Below are 23,215 nucleotides of genomic sequence, written 5' to 3' on the forward strand. Positions count from 1 at the left end.
AATAAATGATTGACCGATACAAGATAATCAGGTTGGACATGGTTCCTGACATACATGGGGTTCTCAGACTAAATAGGAGAAATCAACAAAAGTACGTAAGGTTTTCTACTTGTTTAACCCTGGCCTGTATTATGGGATCTCTTTTCTCAGAGGATGCTAGATATTCATTTGTTGTGAACATATGCATCTGTAAAATGGACACAGGAATGGGCATATCTACTTCATTTACTGTATGGTTATATACGAATGAATCTGCAGTGAAATGACCGTGTCTAACACACAGTAATGAATTTGAAAGTTATCTGGAGATGGTGTGCTTCAGTATTGTTGCCATTCTGAAATGGAAATAATCCTTTGGCTCAGATCAGAAGCAACCCAAATGATGCAGCTTTTCAGATAAGCTACCATTATGATTTCATAGCCACAGAGACCAGCTGGCCTCACCCAATCGCAGTTTATCTTCTCTGATCAATAAAATGTCAGATTTTTCTCTTTCCTGAAGGATTGTTCCTGTTCAGAAAGAGCCCATGCAAATCCAACACAGACTCATTCTTCCTGTCATGCAGGTTAAAAGTTTATGCAGAAAAACTCATAAAAAATTTAGTATGGAAAAATAGTAATATCTGAAGCTTCATATTAATCATTATGAAAAATACATATTTACAGAATAACATCAAAATACAACTATGTACAATAATATGGCACTTAAATTACATAAATTCTTTAAAATTTACTAGATTAATAAATTATACACAGTATCGACAGAAATAGTTGGCACCTGTTCAGTGCAAGCTTGAAGTTTTCAAAAAAATAACATAATGAACTGGTTTAGAGGGTAACTCTCTGTTCCATTTCTAATGCCTTGAATAGACAGCATCTGGAAACAAGGGAAACGCCAGTTAGATAGAATCTCACATTGCTTTGCTGGTTTGGGCTTTTCTCGAGCAATCCCAGGGTGGAAAGGGTTGGATTTGTATGGGAAAAGAGTTGGATTTGTATGGGGAGAGGGTCCAGGATTATCCAAGGGGAAGAGCTGACAGGAATCAACAGGCATCAGACCCCCTGTTATTGGAATCCTGACACAGCTCTTAGAATATATGTGATGTAACCTCATGGTGTGACTGTGAGTTGGGTAGGGACTGTCTCTATATGTTGCTGACTTGTACTTCTCAAGCGCTTAGTACAGCGAGCTGCACACAGTATGCGCACAATACAATTGAATGAATGAATGGTGGGCAAGGAACAGGTCTACCAGCTCTGTTGTACTGTACACTCCCTAGCATCTAGTACAGTACTCTGCATATATGCAAGCTCCCTCTAGACTGTAAGCTCCTTCATTCATTCATTCCCTTTGTTCTTCCCCCCATCCCAGCTCCACAGCACATATGTACATATTTGTCATTTATTTATTTATATTAATGTCTGTTTTCCCCCCTTCTAGCCTCTAAACTCGTTATAGGCAGGGAATGTGTGTGTTTTTCTGTTGTAACGTACTCTCACAAGCGCTTAGTACAGTGCTCTGCACACAGTAAGCACTCAGTAAATCCCACTGATGGACCTTGCCTGCCTTATATGGGAGAGCCCCATTCCCTCTTGTCCCGCAAATTGCCACTTCTAGGCCCTCCCCAGCCTTGCTTCCAGGGGGGCAGAAAGGCCAGTGAGACAGCCAGGGGAAGCTAACTTCCCTTCCGCTGTCGGCAAGATTTACAGATGAAATAACTGCGGCACAGAGAAGTAAAGTGACTTGCCCAAGGCCACACAGCAGACACGTGGCGGAGCCGGGATGAGAACCTGAGTCCGAAGCTCGTGCTGTATCCCCTATGCATGCTGCGAGTTCCACAGAAGTTACAGTTTAGAGGGCGAGACAGACATTAGAATAAATTATGGGTATGGGAAATGACAGAATGAAAGGAAATATACCTTATATGCTGTGGGGCTAAGGGTGGAGGGAATATCAATGTTTAGGGGGTACAAATTTAGAGAATTTTAGAGAAGCAGTATGGCTCAGTGGAAAGAGCGCGGGCTTTGGAGTCAGAGGTCATGGGTTCAAATCCCAGCTCCGCCAGTTGTCAGCTGTGTGACTTTGGGCAAGTTGCTTAACTTCTCTGTGCCTGTTACCTCATCTGGAAAATGGGGGATTAAGACTGTGAGCCCCCGGTGGGACAACTTGATCACCTTGTAACCTCCCCAGCGCTTAGAACAGTGCTTTGCAGATAGTAAGCGCTTAACAAATGCCCTCATTATTATTATTATCATTATTACGAACCCACTGATGGGTTACAAAAGTGAACGTGTTGGCCCTTACCTCTGTGATACTCCGGATTCACATTTTCATAGATTGGAAACAAGGGATTTTCTTGTTCACTGCGCAGCTTCCTTGCTCTTAACACGTCTCGCACACACTGGTGTAAGTACACATATTGACACTGAAAAAGAGGGAGGGGAAATGTTAAAAGGGGAACAGACTTTGGGTGGGAATTCTCACAAAGGAAAGGTCTCTTGGCATGACTCAACCTAGCTAGAAATGCTTTCATCCAAGTTTTGGCCCAGCTGGCCAGGATTCATATAGTGATTAGCTTACAAGGATTGACTGGGAAGAAATGGGGTTAAATAGCAGTTTAAGAACCTCTCTCTGGATGAGGGGGGCTAGACCTTTATTAGCAAATTATCCATATAATCTGAGTCAAATAATACACACTATCCTCCTTGTAATAGTAATAATGATGATGATGATGATGGTATTTAAGTGCTTACTGTGTCAAGAGTTGTTCTAAGCACTGGGGTAGATACAAGCTAACCAGGTTGGACACTGTCCCTGTCCCACATGGATCCCAGTCTTAATCCCCATTTTACAGTTGAGGTAACTGAGTCCCAGAGAAGTGAAGTGACTTGCCCAAGGTCAGAAAGCAGACCAGTGGCAGAGCCGGGATTAGAACCCCGGTCCTTCTGACTCCCATGCCTGTGCTCTATCCACTAGGCCGTGCTGCTTGGCTAGGTAAAAACCAAACAACTTTCACTCAAAATAGCCTAGTAATACTTCTTTAAACTGAAATACCGAGATCATTTTCCACACTAAACCTGGTTCCATCTCCACAAGACCAGGTAATGCAGGGAGATGGCAATCTTGAAGAATCCCAAGCTGAGCTCTTCCCCACTTCTAGACTGTGAGCCTGTTGTTGGGTAGGGACCGTCTCTATATGTTGCCAACTTGTACTTCCCAAGCGCTTAGTACAGTGCTCTGCACACAGTAAGTGCTCAGTGAATACGATTGAATGAATGAATGGCCTGGAGTGCCTTTCCCCTTCACATATGGCAGACCATCACTCACCCCACCTTCAAAGCCTTACTAAAATCACATTCCAAAAGGCCTTCTCTGATTTAAGCCTTCATTTCTCTTCCCTTTTGCATTGGCTGTGAACATGGATCCGTACTCTTCAAGCACTGGATATTCACCTTACCCACAGCACTAAAGTACATGTCTGTAAATGACTTTTAATGTCTGTGTGTGTGTCTCTCTCTCTCTAGGCTAAGTCCCTTCTAAGGCAGAGAATGTGTCTACCAGTGAAGCAGCATGACATAATAGCTAGAGCATGGGCCAGAAAATCAGTAAATTATGAGTTCTAATCCTGGCTCTGCCACTTCTCTGCTGTGTCACCTTGGGCAAGTCACTTCCTGGGGCCTCAGTACCTCATCTGTAATATGGGCATGGAGACCGTAAGCCCCATTTGGGACAGGGACTGCGTCCAACCTGATTTGCTTGTATCCATCCCAGCGCTTAATACAGTACCTGGCACATAGTAAGCACTTAACAAATGCCATAATTATTATTATTAACAACTCTGTTGCACTGTACTCTCCCAAGCGTTCTGCACATAGTAAGCACTCAAGTACCACTGATCGATCTACTGGGCAGTGCCCCTTGGCCTGGGATCTTTGTGGCATAGTCCTGCCCGGCTCCGGAATTCCTGGGAAAGGCTCTTTGCTTTCTTAAATACAAACATTTCTCTCCCAGCAGATCCTGTCTTTGTTTCATTATTTCAGGAAACGCTTGTGATATCCTGAACAGCTTGCTGCAGGATGATTTATGAAAAGACACAAATCATAGACATTTCCAGCCAAAAGCCAAAACCCACTGCCCAGGCCGGCTAATCAGGGAGAAACTGCCACCAGAGATTCTGTTCTGGGAGTGAACAAGTGTGTGGGCATTGGTGTTAACAAATGTCTCAGCTCCAAGATGGTATGCTAACTGCACAACAGGCACATCCACACACACAGACATTTAGCTCTGAAACAAGATGTGTCTGTCGCTTCTGATGTGGCAATATGGGAGACTTCATTCTAGATGTAAATGGCATAGTTACATCGATGGATATATCTATTCCTAGTGGAAAGAGCACAGGTATGGGTGTCAGGAGTTCTGGGTTCTAATCCCAGCTCAGCTTCTTGCCAGCTGTGTGGCCTTGGGCAAGTCACTTGTCAGTTTCCTCATTTGAGGACAGTGGCCTATATATGGTGTTTATATAGTGATGCCTCTAAGGAAGGAGTTGGCTTTGAATCTGGTTGCTTACTATTTATTCTACAGCAGACTCTGGCCCAACCTCACCGTAGATTATGTTCTCCACAGTTATTACTGGAGAAAGAATGGATCCTTTTGGGGGACTGGAATATATCTCTCTCCCTGTCCCTCACCTGTCTTCTCTTCCCCACCCCAAATTCATAAAAACTGCTGTTGCCAGTGAGCTCAAAGACTCCTTACCGTGCCTGTCCCATTTTTGTTTACTCATTCAATTGTATTTAGTGCTTACTGTGTGCAGAGCACTCTACTAAGCGCTTGGGAGATGACATCTTATTGAACTATGTTGATCACCTCTTCTCCCCCCAGCCATCCCTTCAATCCAGTTTCTTTATTTCAATCCCACACAATTCCTCCCTGCCCATCTCTGGTTCTTTTCTCAAGTTGCAGCCTCCCTCCCCGGCTCACTCTGAATCCCTTCAGCTCTTCTGGACTGTTCTCCAAATCAATCAATCCTCTACCTCATCATTCCAGATCCACCTCTCCACCCAACCTCACTCGGGAGGAGAGTTAAGAATTTTGTTAGTGCATTTTACGGTGACCTCTTTCATTCAATCATACTTATTGGATGCTTTCCGTGTGCGAAGCACTCTACTAAGGGCTTGGGAGAATACAATATAACAATAAACAGACACATGAGCCGGGGTAGATATAAGCTAATCAGGTTGGACACGGTCCCTGCCCTACATGGGACTCACAGCCTTGATCCCCATTTTATAGAAGAGGAAACCGAGGCCCAGGGACCTGCCCAAGGTCACAGCAGACATGGTGGAGTCAGGATTAGAACCCAGGTCCTTCTGACTCTCAGCCCCATGGTCTATCATGCTGCTTCTTAATGAAATTCTTAACGAAGTAATGGATGCAAAGTTCTTTAAGTCTCCTTGGTAACAGTTATCCTAGTGATCCAGGATCTGAGGTAGTGTAAATAGTACTTCAGGGTTTTTTTGGATAGAGCACAGGTCTTGGAAGTCATGGGTTCTAATCCCAGCTCCGCCACTCATCTTATTTTCAACCCAATTTGCTTGTATCCAACCCAGTGCTTAGTATAGTGCCTGGCACATAGTAAGCACTTAAATACCATTATTAGTATTGCAGTCACAATTCCAGCTAGTTAGTTCAGTTATTTTCCACCTGCTTCTTCCTCTTATGATCCCACAGAGCTGCCAAGGTCTTACCTCAGTCTGGACCATGTGAACCCTGTGAAGTCTTAAGTCATGTACAGCTCCATAAATATCTACCGAGTCCTTGGAGTCTAACTGCTGAAGGATTCGGTCCAAAGCAATGAAAGTTCCCGTCCTTCCAACGCCGGCACTGAAAAAGATGGAGAATGTGGGGCTGAATTAGTCTTTCACTCATTTCACATTTCTGTGGGCGGGGGATGTGCAGTAAGATCCAGTCATTTCTATGACTGGGCTAACTGCACTGTGCTTAACCCTTTTTACCTTGGACCAAGGGTTTGGGGGAAGGGAATTTCATCTGAATTGCTGAAAAGTCTAAATTAGGCAATTGTCAATTTTGAAATTTTACTTGGGGGGATGGGGTGTGTGTGTGTGTGTGTGTGTGTGATTGTTTTTTGATTGTTTCTAAATTTGATCAGGTTAGCTGGACATACTTAGCTGGAAAGATATACTTCCCAACAGACTCCCTGCTGCTTTGGTTTCTTTCCTGCTGCCAGCAGATTAATTCATGTTTTGTTAACAACCGACTAAATTAAATACTCGCTGCTCTAGATGATCAAAGACTGCTTCTTTTGGAAGTTTGGGATTCAATTACCCGAATTCCAGATTAGCGAATTGCCGTGAATAAGGTTTTTACTATATTTTTGAAATGTGTGTGAGTTCTGAGTTTGGATAGTGGGGAGGGCTTTTTCCCTGGGCAGACTGGAAGAAATCCACTGATCCCTCTAGAACAAGGGACTGTCCATGTCTTAAATTTAAATCAGTAAGGCAAGGAAGCAAATGAGAGTTAAAGCAGGGCTTTTAAGGCATTGATCTGGTGGGAACTTAAGCAAACCAATCACCCTTTACCCCTACATCTGAATTTTATTTGCTTCTAGGGAAAACACATGAATCTGACAATTTTGGGGACATCTCCAAATTCTGCCTCTCCCTGCTGATCAATCACACTTCTTGCTGATGTTGGGTCCAATTCCTCCAGCATTACATTTGGTTCTCCCTGCTGGTCCGTTTTCCATTCCCATGATGGATTAAAAAAACAAAAAAACCCCTAGTGTACTATTTACACTACCTCAGACCCTGGATCACTAGGGTAACTTTTAGCAAGGAGCCTAAAAGAGCTTCGCATCCAACACTTTAAGCACTTTAAGAAGCAGCATAGCTTAGTGGATAAAGCAGAGGCCTGGGAGACAAAGGACCTGGACAAGGCCTTACTGAGAGCTCACCTCCTCCAGGAGGCCTTCCCAGACTGAGCCCCTTCCTTCCTCTCCCCCTCGTCCCCCTCTCCACCCCCCATCTTGCCTCCTTCCCTTCCCCACAGCACCTGTATATATGTTTGTACATATTTGTTACTCTATTTTACTTGTACATATCTATTCTATTTTATTTTGTTAGTATGTTTGGTTTTGTTCTCTGTCTCCCCCTTTTAGACTGTGAGCCCACTGCTGGGTAGGGACTGTCTCTATATGTTGCCAACTTGTACTTCCCAAGTGCTTAGTACAGTGCTCTGCACACAGTAAGTGCTCAATAAATACGATTGATGATGATGATGATTCTAATCCCAGCTCCATCACATGTCTGCTGTGTGACCTTGGGCAAGTCACTTCACTTCTCTGGGTTTCAGTTACCTCATCTGTAAAATGGGGATTGAGTGTGAGCCCCATGTGGGACAGGGACTGAGTCCAACCCGGTTAGTGTGTTTCTACCCCAGTGCTTAGAATAATGCTTGGTACATAGTAAGCACTTAACAAGTACCATAATTATTGTTATCACTGAGATTGCCCACCCAGTTTTCCGAGTGCTTAATACAGTGCTCTGCACACAGTAAGTGCTCAATAAATCAATCGTATTTATTGAGCACTTACTGTGTGCAGAGCACTGTACTAAGCGCTTGGGAAGTACAAGTTGGCAACACATAGAGACAGTACCTACCCAACAGTGGGCTCACAGTCTAAAATAAATGCTCAATAAATATGATTGAATGAATGGGGAAGAGCAAACAGAGGCAAAGGAAGGGAAGGCAATTGGACCAAGGAACTAAGAGAGTTATGGAAGTTAGGCCAGAACTGTTTAGTTTGCTCTGACTGTTCATATTTGCTCTTACTGTTCTGTCAGTCTGTTTTTTCCCCATTTAGACTGTGAGCCCCATGTAGGGCAGGGATTGAGTGTAATTTGGTTATCTTGTACTTACCCCAACGATTAGTACAGCCCATAGTCACCACTCAGTAAAGACATAATACCGGCAGTGATAATTATATATAGCTCTAGAGATTAATTCCACAATTTCTCAAATTCCCACTATTCTAAAACATTTTTACTGACCCCTCTATATTTATAAATGCCACCCACCACACTCGCTGTCTTGACATGAAAAGGACAAGCGGGTATTTGCCAATTCATTCATTCAATAGTATTTATTGAGCGCTTACTCTGTGCAGAGCACTGTACTAAGCGCTTTGGAAGTACAAGTTGGTATATCTGTGTTCTCATCTGAAGACCCAATTAAAAGATAAGAGAAAGGAGGTTTAGTGGAAAAGAAAGAGTATCGCTTTTATTCTGCTTCTAGTAGTAGGGTGGAATGTTTTAATCAGGGATGAATGCCAGATTGGGGGTATAGGGGTTCCAGGAGAGGTCTCTGTTTTTAACCATGGATGAAGAAGTCTGTATTTGGGAGCGGGGAGGAGGGAGGGGAGAAGTCACTGGACCTCTTCTTCTGTGTCGCAGAGGGACTGGGCCCCTGTATTCTCCCTCTGTGAGCTGGGGATAGTTGATAATAATAACAATAATAATAATGACGGTATTTGCTAAGCACTTACTATGTGCCAGGCACTGTTCTAAGTGCTGGGGTGGATGAAAATTGGGTTGGACACAGTCCCGGTCCCATGTGGGGCTCACATTCTCAATCCCCATTTCGCAGATGAGGGAACTGAGGCATGGAGAAGTGAAGTGACTTGCCCAGGGTGACACAGCAGGCAAGTGGTGGAGCTGGGATTAGAATCCATGGCCTTCTGAGTCCCAGGCTCATGCTCTATCCACTCCGCCATGAACCTTATAGCTCACACATCTAGCTCAAAGAACAGAGGTGCCTGGACCCCCTCCTCGAGGTGATAAATGCACCCGGGGTCTCCTGGCATACAATGATTATGGAGGGGTGGGGGTGGTATTGTCCCCAAGCCCCTAGTTTACTACCCCTATTCCCAAATGGGGATTGTGTTCTAGATGGACCGTGCCTCCTGCTGTGGACTAGATGGTCTTGGTGTTTGGGGCTATCATCATCAGATATCCTGCTTCAGTTGCTAGAGTCAAGCTTTTTTTTTGAGGTGGGGGCAGTCAGGGACAGGGAAGTGTGAAGGTCTTCCCTAACCCTACTATAGCTGCAGGCGGAAGCCAGTTCCACCTTCTCCTCCTCTTGCATCAGGGGAGGGGATCGGAGGCTTCAATTTTTCTTAAATTTTTCTTCAATTCTTCCTTAGTTTAGGAACATAGCATTAGTGAACCAGAAAGATAAATCCAAGACAGCTGCCTAAACGTAACACCTCAGGCAAGGTAGATTGGGTGGGGGGGTCGTGGGAGAGGGAATGAATGTGAGAATGAATGAGTGAATAAGAGAACGAATGAAAGAGAATGTGAGAATGAATGAAAGAAAATGTGAGAATGAATGACATGCAAAATCGTGAAGCATTCCACATTTTTCTGCTGAGGCCTGCCTACTTGTTTTGTTGTCTGTCTCCCCCTTCTATAATAATAATGATGGCATTTATTAAGTACTTACTATGTGCAAAGCATTGTTCTAAGTGCTCGGGAAGTTACAAGGTGATCAGGTTGTCCCATGGGGGGCTCACAGTTTTAAACCCCATTTTTACAGATGAGGTAACTGAGGCACAGAGAAGTTAATTGACTTGCCCAAAGTCACACAGCTGACAAGTGTCAGAGCTGGGATTTGAGCCCATGACCTCTGACTCCAAAGCCCGGGCTCGTTCCACTGAGCCACCATGCTGCTTCTAGACTGTGAGCCCATTGTTGGGTAGGGATTGTTTCTGTCTGTTGCCAAATTGTACTTTCCAAGCACTTACTACAGTGCTCCACACAATACGTGCTCGATAAATGATTGAATGAACACATGAGAGAATGCATGAGGAAATGAATGAAAGAGTGACTGAGAGAATGAAAGAGAGAATGGCCTAGTAAAAAGAGCACCGGACTGGCTGAGTCTTCGCTCCCCTAAAATCAAGGCTACCCATTTTGAAGGGTTTTGGAGGCTCTGTTACATTACAGTCCCAGAACAGGAGCCGGGTAGATTTTTGGATGTGGCATCGTACCTGCAGTGCACGATGGAGGGTCCAGCACCTGGTGTTCTGTTAATGTAGTCTCTGACTGTCCTCACAAACTGGATCAGGGACTGGGTGGTCTCTGGGACACCGTGGTCGGGCCACACGGTGTAGTGAAAATGACGGATCAGTCTGTTCACATCTAACTGTTCCTCCTGTCACAACAGAGATTTGGCCAATGAGAGAGATTAGTCGAGTCGACAGAGAACCCCAGTCACATCCAGGCAGGAAATATTGCATTGAATTAGAGGACCGCAGTTAACGGTTTTCACTGAAGAGTAATCGGGGCATGGCAGGATTACTTGGTCTCATTGACCGTTGCAGGAAGGGGACATTATATAAAATATAATGTAAGACAAGCCAACGTACGCTGCAGATCTTAAACTCCCTGATGGTCCATTCGGGTAGCACGGACTCTGACAGCATCTGCACTATAAGGTCTCCGTAATAGAGGGAATCCTGGTCTGCCGGCCAGTAGTGATCACACTTCACCTAGACGGGGGGGGGGAAAAAGCAGGCTCAGAAAATGGAGACATCTGTGGCATTTACGACTTTGGCTTCTGCTCTCCCAAATAGCTTTCCTCCAAGCAAAACCTCCTAGGGTGTAATGAGGGCTTCAAGTCAGGTGGCCAAAACAGCGTGGTAGTGGATCAGAATTTTTTTTATTGTTGTTACGGATCTGTTGGCAGCTATGGAAGAATTTTGAGTTGGGTTTGTCAGACCACTGCCTTGTTTTTTCTGTTCCTTTCTATGGCTCATTCAATCGTGTTTACTGCGCACTTACTGTGTACAAAGCACTGTACTAAGCACTTGGGAAGTACAATTCAGCAACAGAGACAGTCCCTGCCCACAACAGGCTCACACCTGCCTTTACTACTGCATCAACCTCTTTGCTAACCTCCCTGCCTCTCCCCACTCCAGTCCACACTTCACTCTGTTGACAGGATCATTTTTCTAAAAAAAAATTCATCTGTCCATGTGTCTCCACTCCTCAAAAACTTCCAGTAGTTACCCATCCACCTCCACATCAAACAAAACTCCTTACCACTACCTTACTTCCCTGATCTCCTACTATAACCCAGCCTGCAAACTTCGCTCCTGGGTTCTAATTCCTGCTCCTCCACTTATCAGCTGTGTGACTTTGGGCAAGTCACTTAACTTCTCTGTGCCTGTTACCTCATCTGTAAATGGGGATTAAGACTATTTTGCTGCCGGCCCCTCTTCCACATCCTCCCTCAAGCCTGGAGGTCCCTCCCCCTAATATATGCCAGACCACCACTCTTCCCACTTTCAAAGCTTTATGAAGGTCACATCTCCTCCAGGAGGCCTGTCCCAATTAGCTCGTTTTCCCCCCGGCTCCTTCTCCCCTTCTGTGTCGTCTATGCACTTAGATCTGTGACCTTCGGGCATTTGATATTCATCCCATAGTGCTTACGTACATATCTATAAATTATGTACTATAAATTATTTGTGTTGTATATTTATAATTATTTATTTATACGAGTCTCTCCCTCTAGACTGTTAGCTCACTGTAGGCAAGCAACATTTCTACCAAATCGGTTATATCGTACTCTCCCAGATGCTTAGTATAGTGCTCAGTAAATACCATTGATGATGATACTATTTTGACAACATCCTGTACCCCTTGAGTTAAGAGGATCTAATGCTGTATGCGATTTTTTCTTTGTCAAACCAGGTGCCAATTTCAATATGGCCAAACTGCCTTCCATAGGGAGTAAATGGTAGAAGATTAGTGGAAAGAACCCGGGTTTGGAAGTCATAAGGTCATGGGTTCTAATTCTGGCTCCTCCACTTATCTGCTGTGTGACTTTGGGCAAGTCACTTAACTTCTCTGTGCCTCAGTTACCTCATCTGTAAATGGGGATTAAGACTGTGAGCCCCATGTGGGACAACCTGATGACCTTGTATCTCCCCCAGTGCTTAGAAAAGTGCATGGCACATAGTAAGTGCTTAACAAATACCATCATTATTATTATTATAATGAAATTAGCAGAGAAGCAGCCTCATATTGTACAGGGACTGTATCCAACCTGATTATCTTGTTTCTACTCCAGTGCTTACTGCAGTGTTTGGCACATGCAGAACACTTTAACACCACAGTTATATTATCATTATTATAATTATTATTATTCCTAGGAAAGCCAAATGAAGAAACTAAGAAATGTTCAAACAAGGAGGTTTTCTCTCTGAAGGTTTGAAGTGGTTCTAAACTTCAGAGAGAAGAGAGGGAGCATTGAAAAGGGAAGGGATAACTGGGTAACTCATGATTAAGAATATAGGAAAAAAATTAGGGGAACTTGTAGTATTCATTCAAGCTAAGAGAGAGAAAGAGAGATAAATGTGTGTGTGTATGTATGTATAAACATAATAGCAATAATGTATTTGTTAAGCAATTACTATGTGCTGGGTGGATACAAGCAAATTGGCTTGGTCACAGTCCCTATCCCATGTAGGGCTCACAATCTTCATCCCCATTTTATGTATGGGGTAACAGGCACAGATAAGTGAAGTGCCCAAGGCCACACAGCAGACAAGTGGTGTGTGTGTGTGTGTGTGTGTGTGTGTGTGTGTGTGTGTGTGTGTGTGTGTGTGTGTGTGTGTGTGCGCGCGCTGGAGGAGATAGGAAGGGGTCTAATGTGAAGTCCTGAAACCCAGAAGAAAGGTAACCGAAGATCCAGCAGTCAATCTATAATAATAATAATAATAATAATGATAGCATTTATTAAGCGCTTACTATGTGCAAAGCACTGTTCTAAGTGCTGGGGAGGTTACAAGGTGATCAGGTTGTCCCATGGGGGGCTCACAGTTTTAATCCCCATTTTTACAGATGAGGTAACTGAGGCCCAGAAAAGTGAAGTGACTTGCCCAAAGTCACACAGCTGACAATTGGCGGAACTGGGGTTTGAACCCATGACCTCTGACTCCAAAGCCTGGGCTCTTTCCATTGTGCCACGCTGCTTCATCCAGTGCCTGCTGCATATACAGCGCTGTATTAAGCACTTGGGAAAATACAATAGAATCAGAAAACCGATCCCAGCCCAATAGATGCTTGCATCTATCAACCAGAGACAGATGTAAAATAATTTACAAACAAGAGGAAGTTCTGAAATAGTAGAGCTTATAAATCAATGCATACAAAAGTGCAATGGGAGATTGAGAACGTAAGGGTTCTTAGGTGGTGCAAACATGCTGAGATGATCGTAGGAGGATGTAACCCGGGGAGAAGAAAAATGAAATCAAGGAAGTCTTCCTGGGTGGGGTGGGATTTCAAAAGGGCTTTGAATAGGGGGAGAGCTGAGGCCTGGAGGATGTTCCAGAAAGGACATATGAGCCAGAGACAAGTGAGTCAAGAATGAGACCCAGTGAGGTGTGCTTCGAAGGAACAGAAAGGAGAAGAGAATGGATAGATAAGATGGAGAGAACTGGAGTTCCTTAAAAATAGTGGTCAGCTGTATTCATTTGGTGTGAAGATGAATCAATCAATCAACTGTATTTATTGAGGGCTTACTGTTTGCAGGGTACTTTATGAAGTGCTTGGGAAAGTGCAACACAACAATAACACAAACATTTTCCCCAGCCACAATGAGCTTACAGTCTAGAGGGGGAGACATTAATATAAACAAATTATGATTATTTACAGATGTGCTGGGGTGGTGAATAAAGGGGGCAAGGCAACTCAGGAGGGAATGGGAAAAGAAGAAATGAAGTCTTAGGGAAGGCCTCTTGGAGATGTGCCTTCAATAAAACTTTAAATGAGGGGGGAGCGTCGTTGTCTGTCCGGATTTGAGGAGGAAGGACGGTCCAGGACGGAGGCAGGACATGGGAGAGAGGTTGGTGGTGAGATAGAAGTACAATCAGTAGGTTGACATTTGAGGAGTGAATGTGTGGACTGGGTTGTAGTAGGAGAGTAGTGAGGTAAGGTGGGAGTGATTGCTTTAAAGCCGATGGTAAGGAGTTTCTGTTTGATGTGGAGGAGGATGGGCAACCCCTGGAAGTTCATGAGGGGTGGGGAAACATGGACTGAACGTTTTGTAGAAAATGAATAACCACTGGAGTTTTCGAAGGATAAAGAGACATGTGCAGAATGATGTCTTAGATGTTACCTGTTTTTTGCAATTGAGGAAACTGAGGCACAGTTAAGTGACTTGCCCAAGGTCACACAGCAGGCAAGTAGTCTTAACTACTAACCTGAACTATTGTGTAAACACCAATTGATGCTGTGTTTCTCTCCCCCCCCCACCACCCCACATTAAATTATTAGATCCTGGGGGGCAGAGATAACATCTTGAACTTTTTTCTAAGCTCCTCAAGGCCCTAGCCCAGTGGTTTGCAGTTACCCATCAGCACAGCAATATTTGCTACACTTCCAGGTAAAGGAGAAGCAGCGTGGCTCGGTGGAAAGAGCATGGGCTTTGGAGTCAGAGGTCATGGGTTCAAAGCCCAGCTCTTCCACTTGTCAGCTGTGTGCCTTTGGGCAAGTCACTTAACTTCTCTGGGCCTCGGTAACCTCATCTGTAAAATGGGGATTAAAACTGTGAGCCCCCTGTGGGACAACCTGATTGCTTTGTAACCTGAACAGTGCTTTGCACATAGTAAGTGCTTAATAAATGCCATTATTATTATTATTATTGTTATTATGAACAAAACATCTTTTTTGTTGTTCATTCATTCAATCATATTTGAGTGCTTACTGTATGCAGAGCACTGTACTAAGTGCTTGGGAAGTACAAATCAGCAACACATAGAGATGGTCCCTACCCAACAATGGACTCACAGTCTAGAAGGGGGAGATAGACAACAAAACAAGTAGGTATAGCCAAGTCTCTCCTACTTCATATGGGATATTCCTTCAATTGTATTTATTGAGCGCTCAATAAATACAACTGAAAGAATATTCAAAGTCTCCCCCCACCCCTTTCCCTGCTCTCTGGTCTCCCCCACCATACCACAAAGCTTTTATTCATCTAATTCTATTCTTTGAACTTTTGTGTTTAACAGCTTCAACTTCTGCTCTTGCCCCTGCTGCTGTTTCCATCCAATCTAGCATCCCCTTCCGTGGCTTACGGTTCCTGTTTTTTGGGGTTGCAGAGCCGGAGGGTGAGGGGCAGACTGTGATGTGATGGGGAGGATAACAGTGGAAGTGGGAGGAGGAGGAGAAGGAAGAAGTGTTCCTCAGTGGTGGCTCTCACCTTCTTGGCTACTGCCTGCCTTCTACTTACTAAAAGTACAGGGCTGGATGGCAAACGGGGGGCATTATGCCATGCAGGATAGGGGTGCAGTCAGTCAGTCCGTCAATTGAATTTCCTGAGCGTGGTCCGTCAATTGAATTTCCTGAGCGTTTATCGTGTGCAGAGAACTGTATTAAGCGCTTGGGAGAGTACAATAGTGCAATGTAACAGACCCATTCCCTGCCCACAACGAGCTTTTGGTCTAGAAAGGGAGACAGACATTAATGGAAATAAATCAAATTACAGATATGGACTTAAGTGCTGAGGGGCTGGGATGAATAAAGGGGGCAAGTCAGGGTGATGGAGAAGGGAGTGGGAGAAGAGTGAAAGAGCCTTGCCCCACTCCCACCCCAGCTGTGTGATTTCCACTGGGCTGATGCACAGCATTCAGCACACAGTAGGCCTAGGCTAATACTCCTCCTCATGATCGTGATGACCAACTTCTGCACACTCCCAAATGCTTAGTACAGAGTAAGTGCTCAGTAAACATTACTCACTGGTTGACAGTGACAAAAAGGAGTGTGTACTGAAGCCAAATCAGTATCCAAAACAATCGGTGGAGCAGAGGGACAAGAGGAGGGTCATCAAGGCTGGGGAAGTTCACTCATTCAATTGTATTTACTGAGCGCTTCTTGTGTGCAGAGCACTGGACTAAGCGCTTGGAAAGTACAATTCGGCAACAAATAGAGACAATCCCTACCCACTGGGCATACAGTCAGAGCATTCCTGAAGTGTACAAAAATCCATCAATCGATGGGCTTTGAGTGCTTGCTTTGTGCAGAGCACTGTACTAAGGACCTGGGAGAGTACAGTAGGGTTGGTAGGCCCGATCCCAGCCCTCAAGGAAGGTTCAGTCTAGTGGAGGAGACAGAGTAGAGGGCATGCATATAAGTTTTGTGGGGGTAGAGGTAGGGTGTCAGTGTTTAGGGGGTACAGAGTGGCTTAGTGGAAAGAACACAGGCTTGGGAGTCAGAGGACATGGGTTCTAATCCCAGCTCTGCCACTTGTCTGCTGTGAGACCTTGGGTGAGCCGCTTCACTTATCTGTGCCTCAGTGACCCCAACTGTAAAACGGGGGTTATTAATAATAATAGTGATGGCATTTGTTAAGTGCTTACTATGTGCCAAGCACTGTTCTAAGATACAAGGTAATCAGGTTGTCCCACATGGGGCTCACCGCTTTAATTTCCATTTTACAGATGAGGTAACCTAGAATCAGAGAAGTGAAGTGACTTGCCCATGGCCACACAGCAGACAAATGGTGGAATTAGGATTAGAACCCAACTCCTCTTACTCCCTAGCCTGTGCTCTTTCCACTAGGCTACACTGCTGTTCTGTGTTCATACTGTACTCCCATGACTATTGTATTTCTGTGATAGTAGCTCCGGAAAACCTTGCTGAATTTCTCCAAGGTGGAGAAAGAAAGTTACTTTCCTAACAGCAAGGCAGCTTACTCACCCGGCCCTTTTCCACGCACTGGGTCACCATAACAATATTGTGAACGTTTTGTTCCCACGCCATCTTCCAGAAGTCATCCTTTGTTCCAGGAAGTGGTCCTTGAGTAGCAATGTATTCTCTTCTGAAGTTGTTTCCCTGAAATGAATTTCCAGTATTGGATGTTAGAAACAATATAGCCTTTAAAAATTGTAAACAAAGGGCGGTGCTGCAGACTGAATGATCTGGCTGTCTCTGGCTCCGAGATGACAAAAAAAGGGGTGCTAAAATTATCCCCAAGATCGTAGTCCTGGGAGCCAGAAGGAGAAAGCCAAAAGTTTTAAAGCAAGGTTTTGGAGGGTTGGCAAACATCTTTCCTACAATAATATTGGTGATGATAATTGTAACACTGGTTAAGCAATAAGTATGTGCCAAATGCTGGGAAAGATATGAAACAGTCCCTGTACCAAATGGGGCTCACAGTTATACATGGAGGGAGGGCAGGTATTGAATCCCCATTTTATAAAAGATGAGACTGAGGCACAGAGAAGGTAAGTGACTTGCCCAAAGTCACACAGCAGATACATGGCAGAGTCAGGATTAGAATCTATATCTCCAGACTTTTTTTTAAATTGTATTTGTTAAGCACTTACTATGTGCCATGCACTGTACTAAGTACTGGGGTAGATCCAAAATAATTAGGTTGGACACAGTCCATGTCCCATATGGGGCTCTTAATCATAATCCTCATTTTATAGATGAGGTAACTGAGGCACAGAGAAGTGAACTGACTTGTCCAAGGTCACAGTGACAGGTGGTAGAGCTGGGATTAGAACCCAGGTCCTCTGACCCCCAGGCTCATGCTCTTTTCACTAGACCACTGAGTTTTTCCAACATCACTTTTAACACAATTTCTCTCTCAAGTTTAGTACAGTCTTAGCCCATGAAATATGAGTTAGGTGTTCCTTGGTGCTATCTGGGTTCAGGCTAAAAGTTAGAATTCTGGGTCAAAGGGAAAAGTTCTAAATTCCCAGAATCAATTAATCAATCAGTGGTATTTACTGAGCACTTACAATGGGCCGAGCACTGTTCTTAAGTGCTTGGGAGAGTACAATAGAAGAGAATTAGCAGACGTGTTCCCTGCCCGTAATCCAGAATCTGACCCAGAGGACCTGGGTGGATCCAGGGAATTTTCTGCCTGGGAATGAGAAGCCGCTACCAATCCTGACAACCAGGGCTTTGGACAGGGTTCAGCCAGAGATCTGACATGATTTCTCTGGCCAATTTAACAAGTATTCTTAGCCCTATTTGTATCAGCTGCTGTTAGGTTAAGACAATGAGACATGGGGTTAGTTCACAGGCTTTTAGATGAGGTCATTGGAACATATTCAAGAGCGACATGGCAGCTCTAGACCTCTCCGTCACTTACAGGTATGTAGCTAGCATTGATGTAATCTGAGCAGGGGTCGTCGTCCACATTGGCAAGTTTCACTCTGGTTGGGTCATCTGGAAAAGAATTCATTGAAAGAATTGGTCACTCAGCTTTGGGGATGGTTTCCACTGTGGCCCTGGCGGGGCTGTGTGTGGTTACAAACGAATGGCCTCTGGAGGCCATTATCTTCAAAGCTGCTAACCACAATCGTGAGGGGAATCCAAATCCTTGGAGATGACCATAGTTACCAAAAAGTTCCACTGCTTTTTTTTTAATGGCATTTGTTAGGCACTTACTATGTCCCAGGCACTGTACTGAGTGCTGGGGTAGACACAGGACAGTCAGAGTGGACACGGTCCAATCCCACATGGGACTCACGGTCTTAATCCCCATTTTACAGATGTGGGAACTGAAGCACAGAGAAGCTAAGTGACTTGCCCAAGGTCTCTCGGCAGCAGACAAGTGGCAGAGCTGGGACTAGAACCCAGGTTCTCTGGTGCCCAGGCCCTTGCTCTCTCTTCTAGGCCACGCTGCTTTCTGAGGCTGATTAATTTCTTAATTGTGTTAAGGATTTACAATGTGCCAGGCATTGTACTAAGGGCTGGGGTAGATACAAGATAATCAGGTTAGACACAGTCTCTGTCCCAAATGGGGCTCACAGTTCCATGCAGCTCAAAGGTCTGTCAGTATCTGTCTCTCTTTATATCTGAGTCTGTCTGTTTTCTGATTTCTTCAGTCCCCACTCCTACAATAGCCCCCACCCATTAACATTGATTCTACAAGATAATAATTCCTTGAGTTCTCTATTCACCAATTTCATCTCTTTCTATTCTACTGAATTTATGTAGCTAATGATTTTACAACTGATTAGTCTGTGCAGCAATTTGACCCACAGCCTGTGCTTTGTGATATAACCAAGTGTCCCCAAGTATAGGCCAGGGAAAGCACTCAGTGTGGAAACTGGTTCCATTTTCAGGCTCTCAGAGATGTGGATTTCCTGTGACGAACCCCAAGATCTCGCTTGGCAAGAGTCGTTTTCTTCCTGAGGAAGAAGAGGCACCAACTCCATTTTTCTGTGGAAAAGAGGTGGAAAGTGGCACATTCTGGGGACTATCACATATCCCAACTTAAAACTTACAAGGTAGTATATTGTTGTAGCGATTTTTCCCTCGGTTTTCTGGCAACAGGGCCGTGTCGCAGGATTGATTTCGACCCACATCTTTCAAGTCCTATAGAAGCAGAAATAGAGATGGGTGATTAATAATAACAAAATGGTGGGATGTAAATGACATCACACGTGTGGTGTGCAGAAGCAAAATTACGGCTCTTTGCCATTTTTTTTTTTTACAGTAGTGAATGACGGTAGCCACAGCTTGCCCTCGAAACTAGTGGCTTCTTTAAAGGGTGAATTAACATATGGCTTTGCTGGATTGGGGATCCACCAAATCCCCATCAGCAGTTGAAGCGGAGCTCTGTAGTGCGGCTGAAACGGTCGAATTAATCGGGCTGGCAAGCCCAGCCCAGAGTTAAATCAGGGACCATGACAGTGGGATGTCTGGGAACTTGGTCCGTGGACTTACTTGGGCTTGATTCCTACCTCATATTCCCTGGACAGGAGGTAGTTGGAGTCTGCCTGGAGCTTCATGAAGTGTCCTTCAAACTGACTGACTCGAATCGGGCTGCCATGGTCAAAGATAAATAACAGCAAAGACACCTCGGTTACAGGGAGACAAAAACCACGGCCAAGCGAATCTGAATTGTGTCACGAAGGAAGATACCATGATGAAAAGGCTATTCCTCTTACCTAGAAGTTCTCCGGTTCCTGTTTTAAAAGAAAAAAAAAAGACCAAATTGTTATCAAAAACCATCTTCAAGGCCCTACTGAAGTCATACCTCCTCCAAGAAGCCATCCCTGATTAATATCTTTGTGTCCCATCCTATCTGCCCTAACTTCTGCATCATCTATGTATTTGGGTCTGTCACCCTTAAGCAGTTTGATACGCACCACACCCCAGACCCATAGGACTTAGGGGACACAACCTTGTACTATCTGTAATTTACTTTAATGTGTATCTTGCCCTTTTAGAGTCCTTCAGGGTAGGGATGTATGTTTACCAGCTCTATTGCACCGTACTCTCCCGAGCGCCTAATACAGTGCTCTGCACACAATAAGTACTCAATAAATACCACTGATTGATTGATTGAAAAAAAACCAGAATGTAGTCTGTGGTGGCATCTCTGAAGATAAATGTGACATTACCCTTTCTGGCCCAAGTTGAGATGGACGGACAGAGGCCTGTCCCGGCGGATGCTGAGACGGGCAGATGGTCGCTCTTGGCTGTGGCTGAAATACAAAGCAAGCAGTCCTCATCAGGGTTCTGTGGCAAAATTCAAACACAAATCTGAGCAGGCTCTGTTGGTTTCTCTGTGCCTCAGTTCCCTCATCTGTAAAATGGGGATGAAGACTGTGAGCCCCCCAGGGGACAACCTGATCACCTTGTAACCTCTCCAGCGCTTAGAACAGCGCTTTGCACATAGTAAGCACTTAATAAATGCCATTATTATTATTACTACTACAAGATAATTTAGTAGGACACGATCCCTGTCCCATGTAGGCCTCACAGTCTAAGTAAGAGGGAGAAACGGTATTGAATCCCCACTTTGGTTGAGGAAACTGAGGCACAGAGAAGTGACTTAGTGAAGGTCACACAGCAGGCAAGCAGTGGAACCAGCACTAGAATTCAGGTCCTCTGGCTCCGAGGCCTTGCTGCTTCCCGGAGAAATTTCTCAGCTATGACAGCATGCATGTCCTGTGAGATCAGGATCAGACTGCCAAAGCATAATTATGGTTCAGCTATGCAGAGAGGACCACAACATGCCATGTTTCAAAGAGTCATCACTTGCAACATGAATAGAAGGTAAGCTAACAGAACTAAGTCAACCAAGGAATATGGGATGGTTTGAATTTCCTTTTTATTAAGAGTCTTTGAGGACTTCAGCATTTAAAATTTGTAAAGGATACCCTTGAATTATGGATGAAAATATATTTTAAGCCAAAGCTGGATGGTTGGGAAAACACTCAAAAGCACATTTCATACTCACCTGACTTTCTGCCTGCAGATAAACAAGGCAATGACGGCCACCAGCGTCCCAATCAGGAAAAGGCCGGCACTAACACCTTCGATCACGCCAAACAAGGGTTCTGAAATGAAAGAGAACACTGAATTCCCAGGCACGAAAATGAGGCCCATTGAAGAAGACCCCTTTCTTCTTGGTAGATGCAGGACATTTCCCTATTGAGTGGGTAGATTTTAGCCTCTAGGGTTATTTTTTCCCTAACTACAGCCTGTGAACATCCTGGCACGTGAGAGGAGCTCAACCAGTGAGTTCTCGATGGGTTCGCCTGGCCCCTAAAATATAAAAGGGAGATTTCCAGAGACCCTTGGATAGTTGAAATGCCTTAAATGGAGGAATGAAGGTGCAGAAAGACCTGGCTTAACACTTTAAGTGCAATCATGAAAAAAATGTCCTTCCACAAAACTTCTGAAGATGAGGAATAGGACACAGAAATTGGAGCAAGGCAGCAAGCTTCTCTCTGGGCCTTCAGTTCCCCATTCATTCACTCCGAGGTGGCAATGGCATCCCTTGCTTCCATTTACAAAGAACACAGTGGAGCATGAGGGTCACTATGTTTGCTCTTGTCTGCCCGGTTACACTGTTGGCCTCCATCTTCTCTGACATATGGCTCGGACTGGCTGCCTATCGATTCTCAGCAGTGTGAGTTTCTGGGGGTGGATATGGAGAGCAGAAAGGCAGCTTTGCCACATCACCCTGATTCTGACTCCAGTCAATTTCAAATTGGAACCCAGTGAATGTGGAATCCCCAAGCCAGGAATCCCCTGGGTCTCTCGGGTGCGTGAGGCAGCGGGTGGCTGATGTGGGACAGTGACTGACCTGGAAAAGTTAAACCGACCTGATTCCGTGGTGATGGGCAAAGAGAAAAACGTGTCTGAGAAGAGTGGCTCAGTGAACTCCCTCAGGTCCTCATCAAACAGCTGGGTGAAGGCTCGGATGCTGATCCTGGGAAAGAGGTGGATTTGGGTTAGTAATAGCTGAGGCTGACCCGGGAGGGCGGAAATACCCCATCCGATTCTCCCAGGAATTTGGAGCACTAGGTTAGGAACACAGGATTGTGTGACGCAGAGGTATCCAAATACCAGGGAATGACGGCAATTTTCGTTGTGGGCCGGGAATGTGTTTACCAACTCTATTGTACTGTAACCTACCAAGCGCTTAGTGTGGTGCCCTGCACACAGTAACTGCTCAATAAATACGATCAGCTGATGGATTGATTTTCATTTACCTAGCGTGTCCCTGACTTAAGCACACCTGTGTAGGTGACCCTACTTGTCTTTTTAATCAAGGATCAGAAGACCACATCTAATTCCTACCTTTGTATTCTCACCCTGTACTGGGCACTGGGGAACACTGAGTAGACACCCCTGAGATGCTGACAATCTAATGGGGCAGACACAGATTGCAGATCTCCAATAGCTACAGGACTACAAAGAGACAAATAATAAACAGGAAAGTGGACCCACAAATAGACTGATAAATAGATATGCTTGCTAAGGTAGCTAATAGGATGATACGACCATAAAAGTGAGGATTAATCAGAGTCCTCCTTGGAGGAGGTGGTTTTGTAAGGCATGAAGGGACAGAGTTTGGCAAATTTTAGGAGTGGAGAGAGGAAGTTTTATTCTAGGGAAGGGGTGACAACAGGTAAGACTCCCAGCTCTGCCACTTGTTTGCTGTGTGACCTTGGAAAAGTCACTTTTCTTCTCTGTGCCTCAGTTACCTCATCTGTAAAATGGGGATTGAGACTGTGAGCTCCACATCGGACAGGGACTCTGTCCAACTCCACTTGCTTGTATCCACCCCAGCACTTAGTACAGTGCTTGGCACATAGCAAATACCATTAATTATTATTATTATTATTAATAAGACATAAGAAAATCCCAAGGA

General features: G+C 44.7%; 1 protein-coding gene across 1 annotated transcript in view; it reads right to left on the bottom strand.

The window, feature by feature from the left end:
- Window positions 1-617: 617 nt before the first annotated feature.
- PTPRB (protein tyrosine phosphatase receptor type B) overlaps window positions 618-23,215 on the bottom strand; it is a 118,652-nt gene continuing 96,054 nt past the window's right edge. The window contains exons 22-34 of the mRNA XM_038756023.1: window positions 22,164-22,270; window positions 21,293-21,392; window positions 20,451-20,534; window positions 19,995-20,012; window positions 19,788-19,869; window positions 19,329-19,419; window positions 18,188-18,264; window positions 16,783-16,917; window positions 10,446-10,568; window positions 10,068-10,231; window positions 5,749-5,884; window positions 2,306-2,426; window positions 618-877 (exon numbers count right to left, since the gene is read on the bottom strand). Of these exons, the coding sequence (XP_038611951.1) occupies window positions 855-877; window positions 2,306-2,426; window positions 5,749-5,884; window positions 10,068-10,231; window positions 10,446-10,568; window positions 16,783-16,917; window positions 18,188-18,264; window positions 19,329-19,419; window positions 19,788-19,869; window positions 19,995-20,012; window positions 20,451-20,534; window positions 21,293-21,392; window positions 22,164-22,270 (1,261 nt within the window). The 3' untranslated portion in view covers window positions 618-854. The remainder of the gene's footprint in view (window positions 878-2,305; window positions 2,427-5,748; window positions 5,885-10,067; window positions 10,232-10,445; window positions 10,569-16,782; window positions 16,918-18,187; window positions 18,265-19,328; window positions 19,420-19,787; window positions 19,870-19,994; window positions 20,013-20,450; window positions 20,535-21,292; window positions 21,393-22,163; window positions 22,271-23,215) is intronic.

This window comes from Tachyglossus aculeatus, chromosome 14, assembly GCF_015852505.1.
Source record: "Tachyglossus aculeatus isolate mTacAcu1 chromosome 14, mTacAcu1.pri, whole genome shotgun sequence".
Lineage (NCBI taxonomy): Eukaryota > Metazoa > Chordata > Mammalia > Monotremata > Tachyglossidae > Tachyglossus > Tachyglossus aculeatus.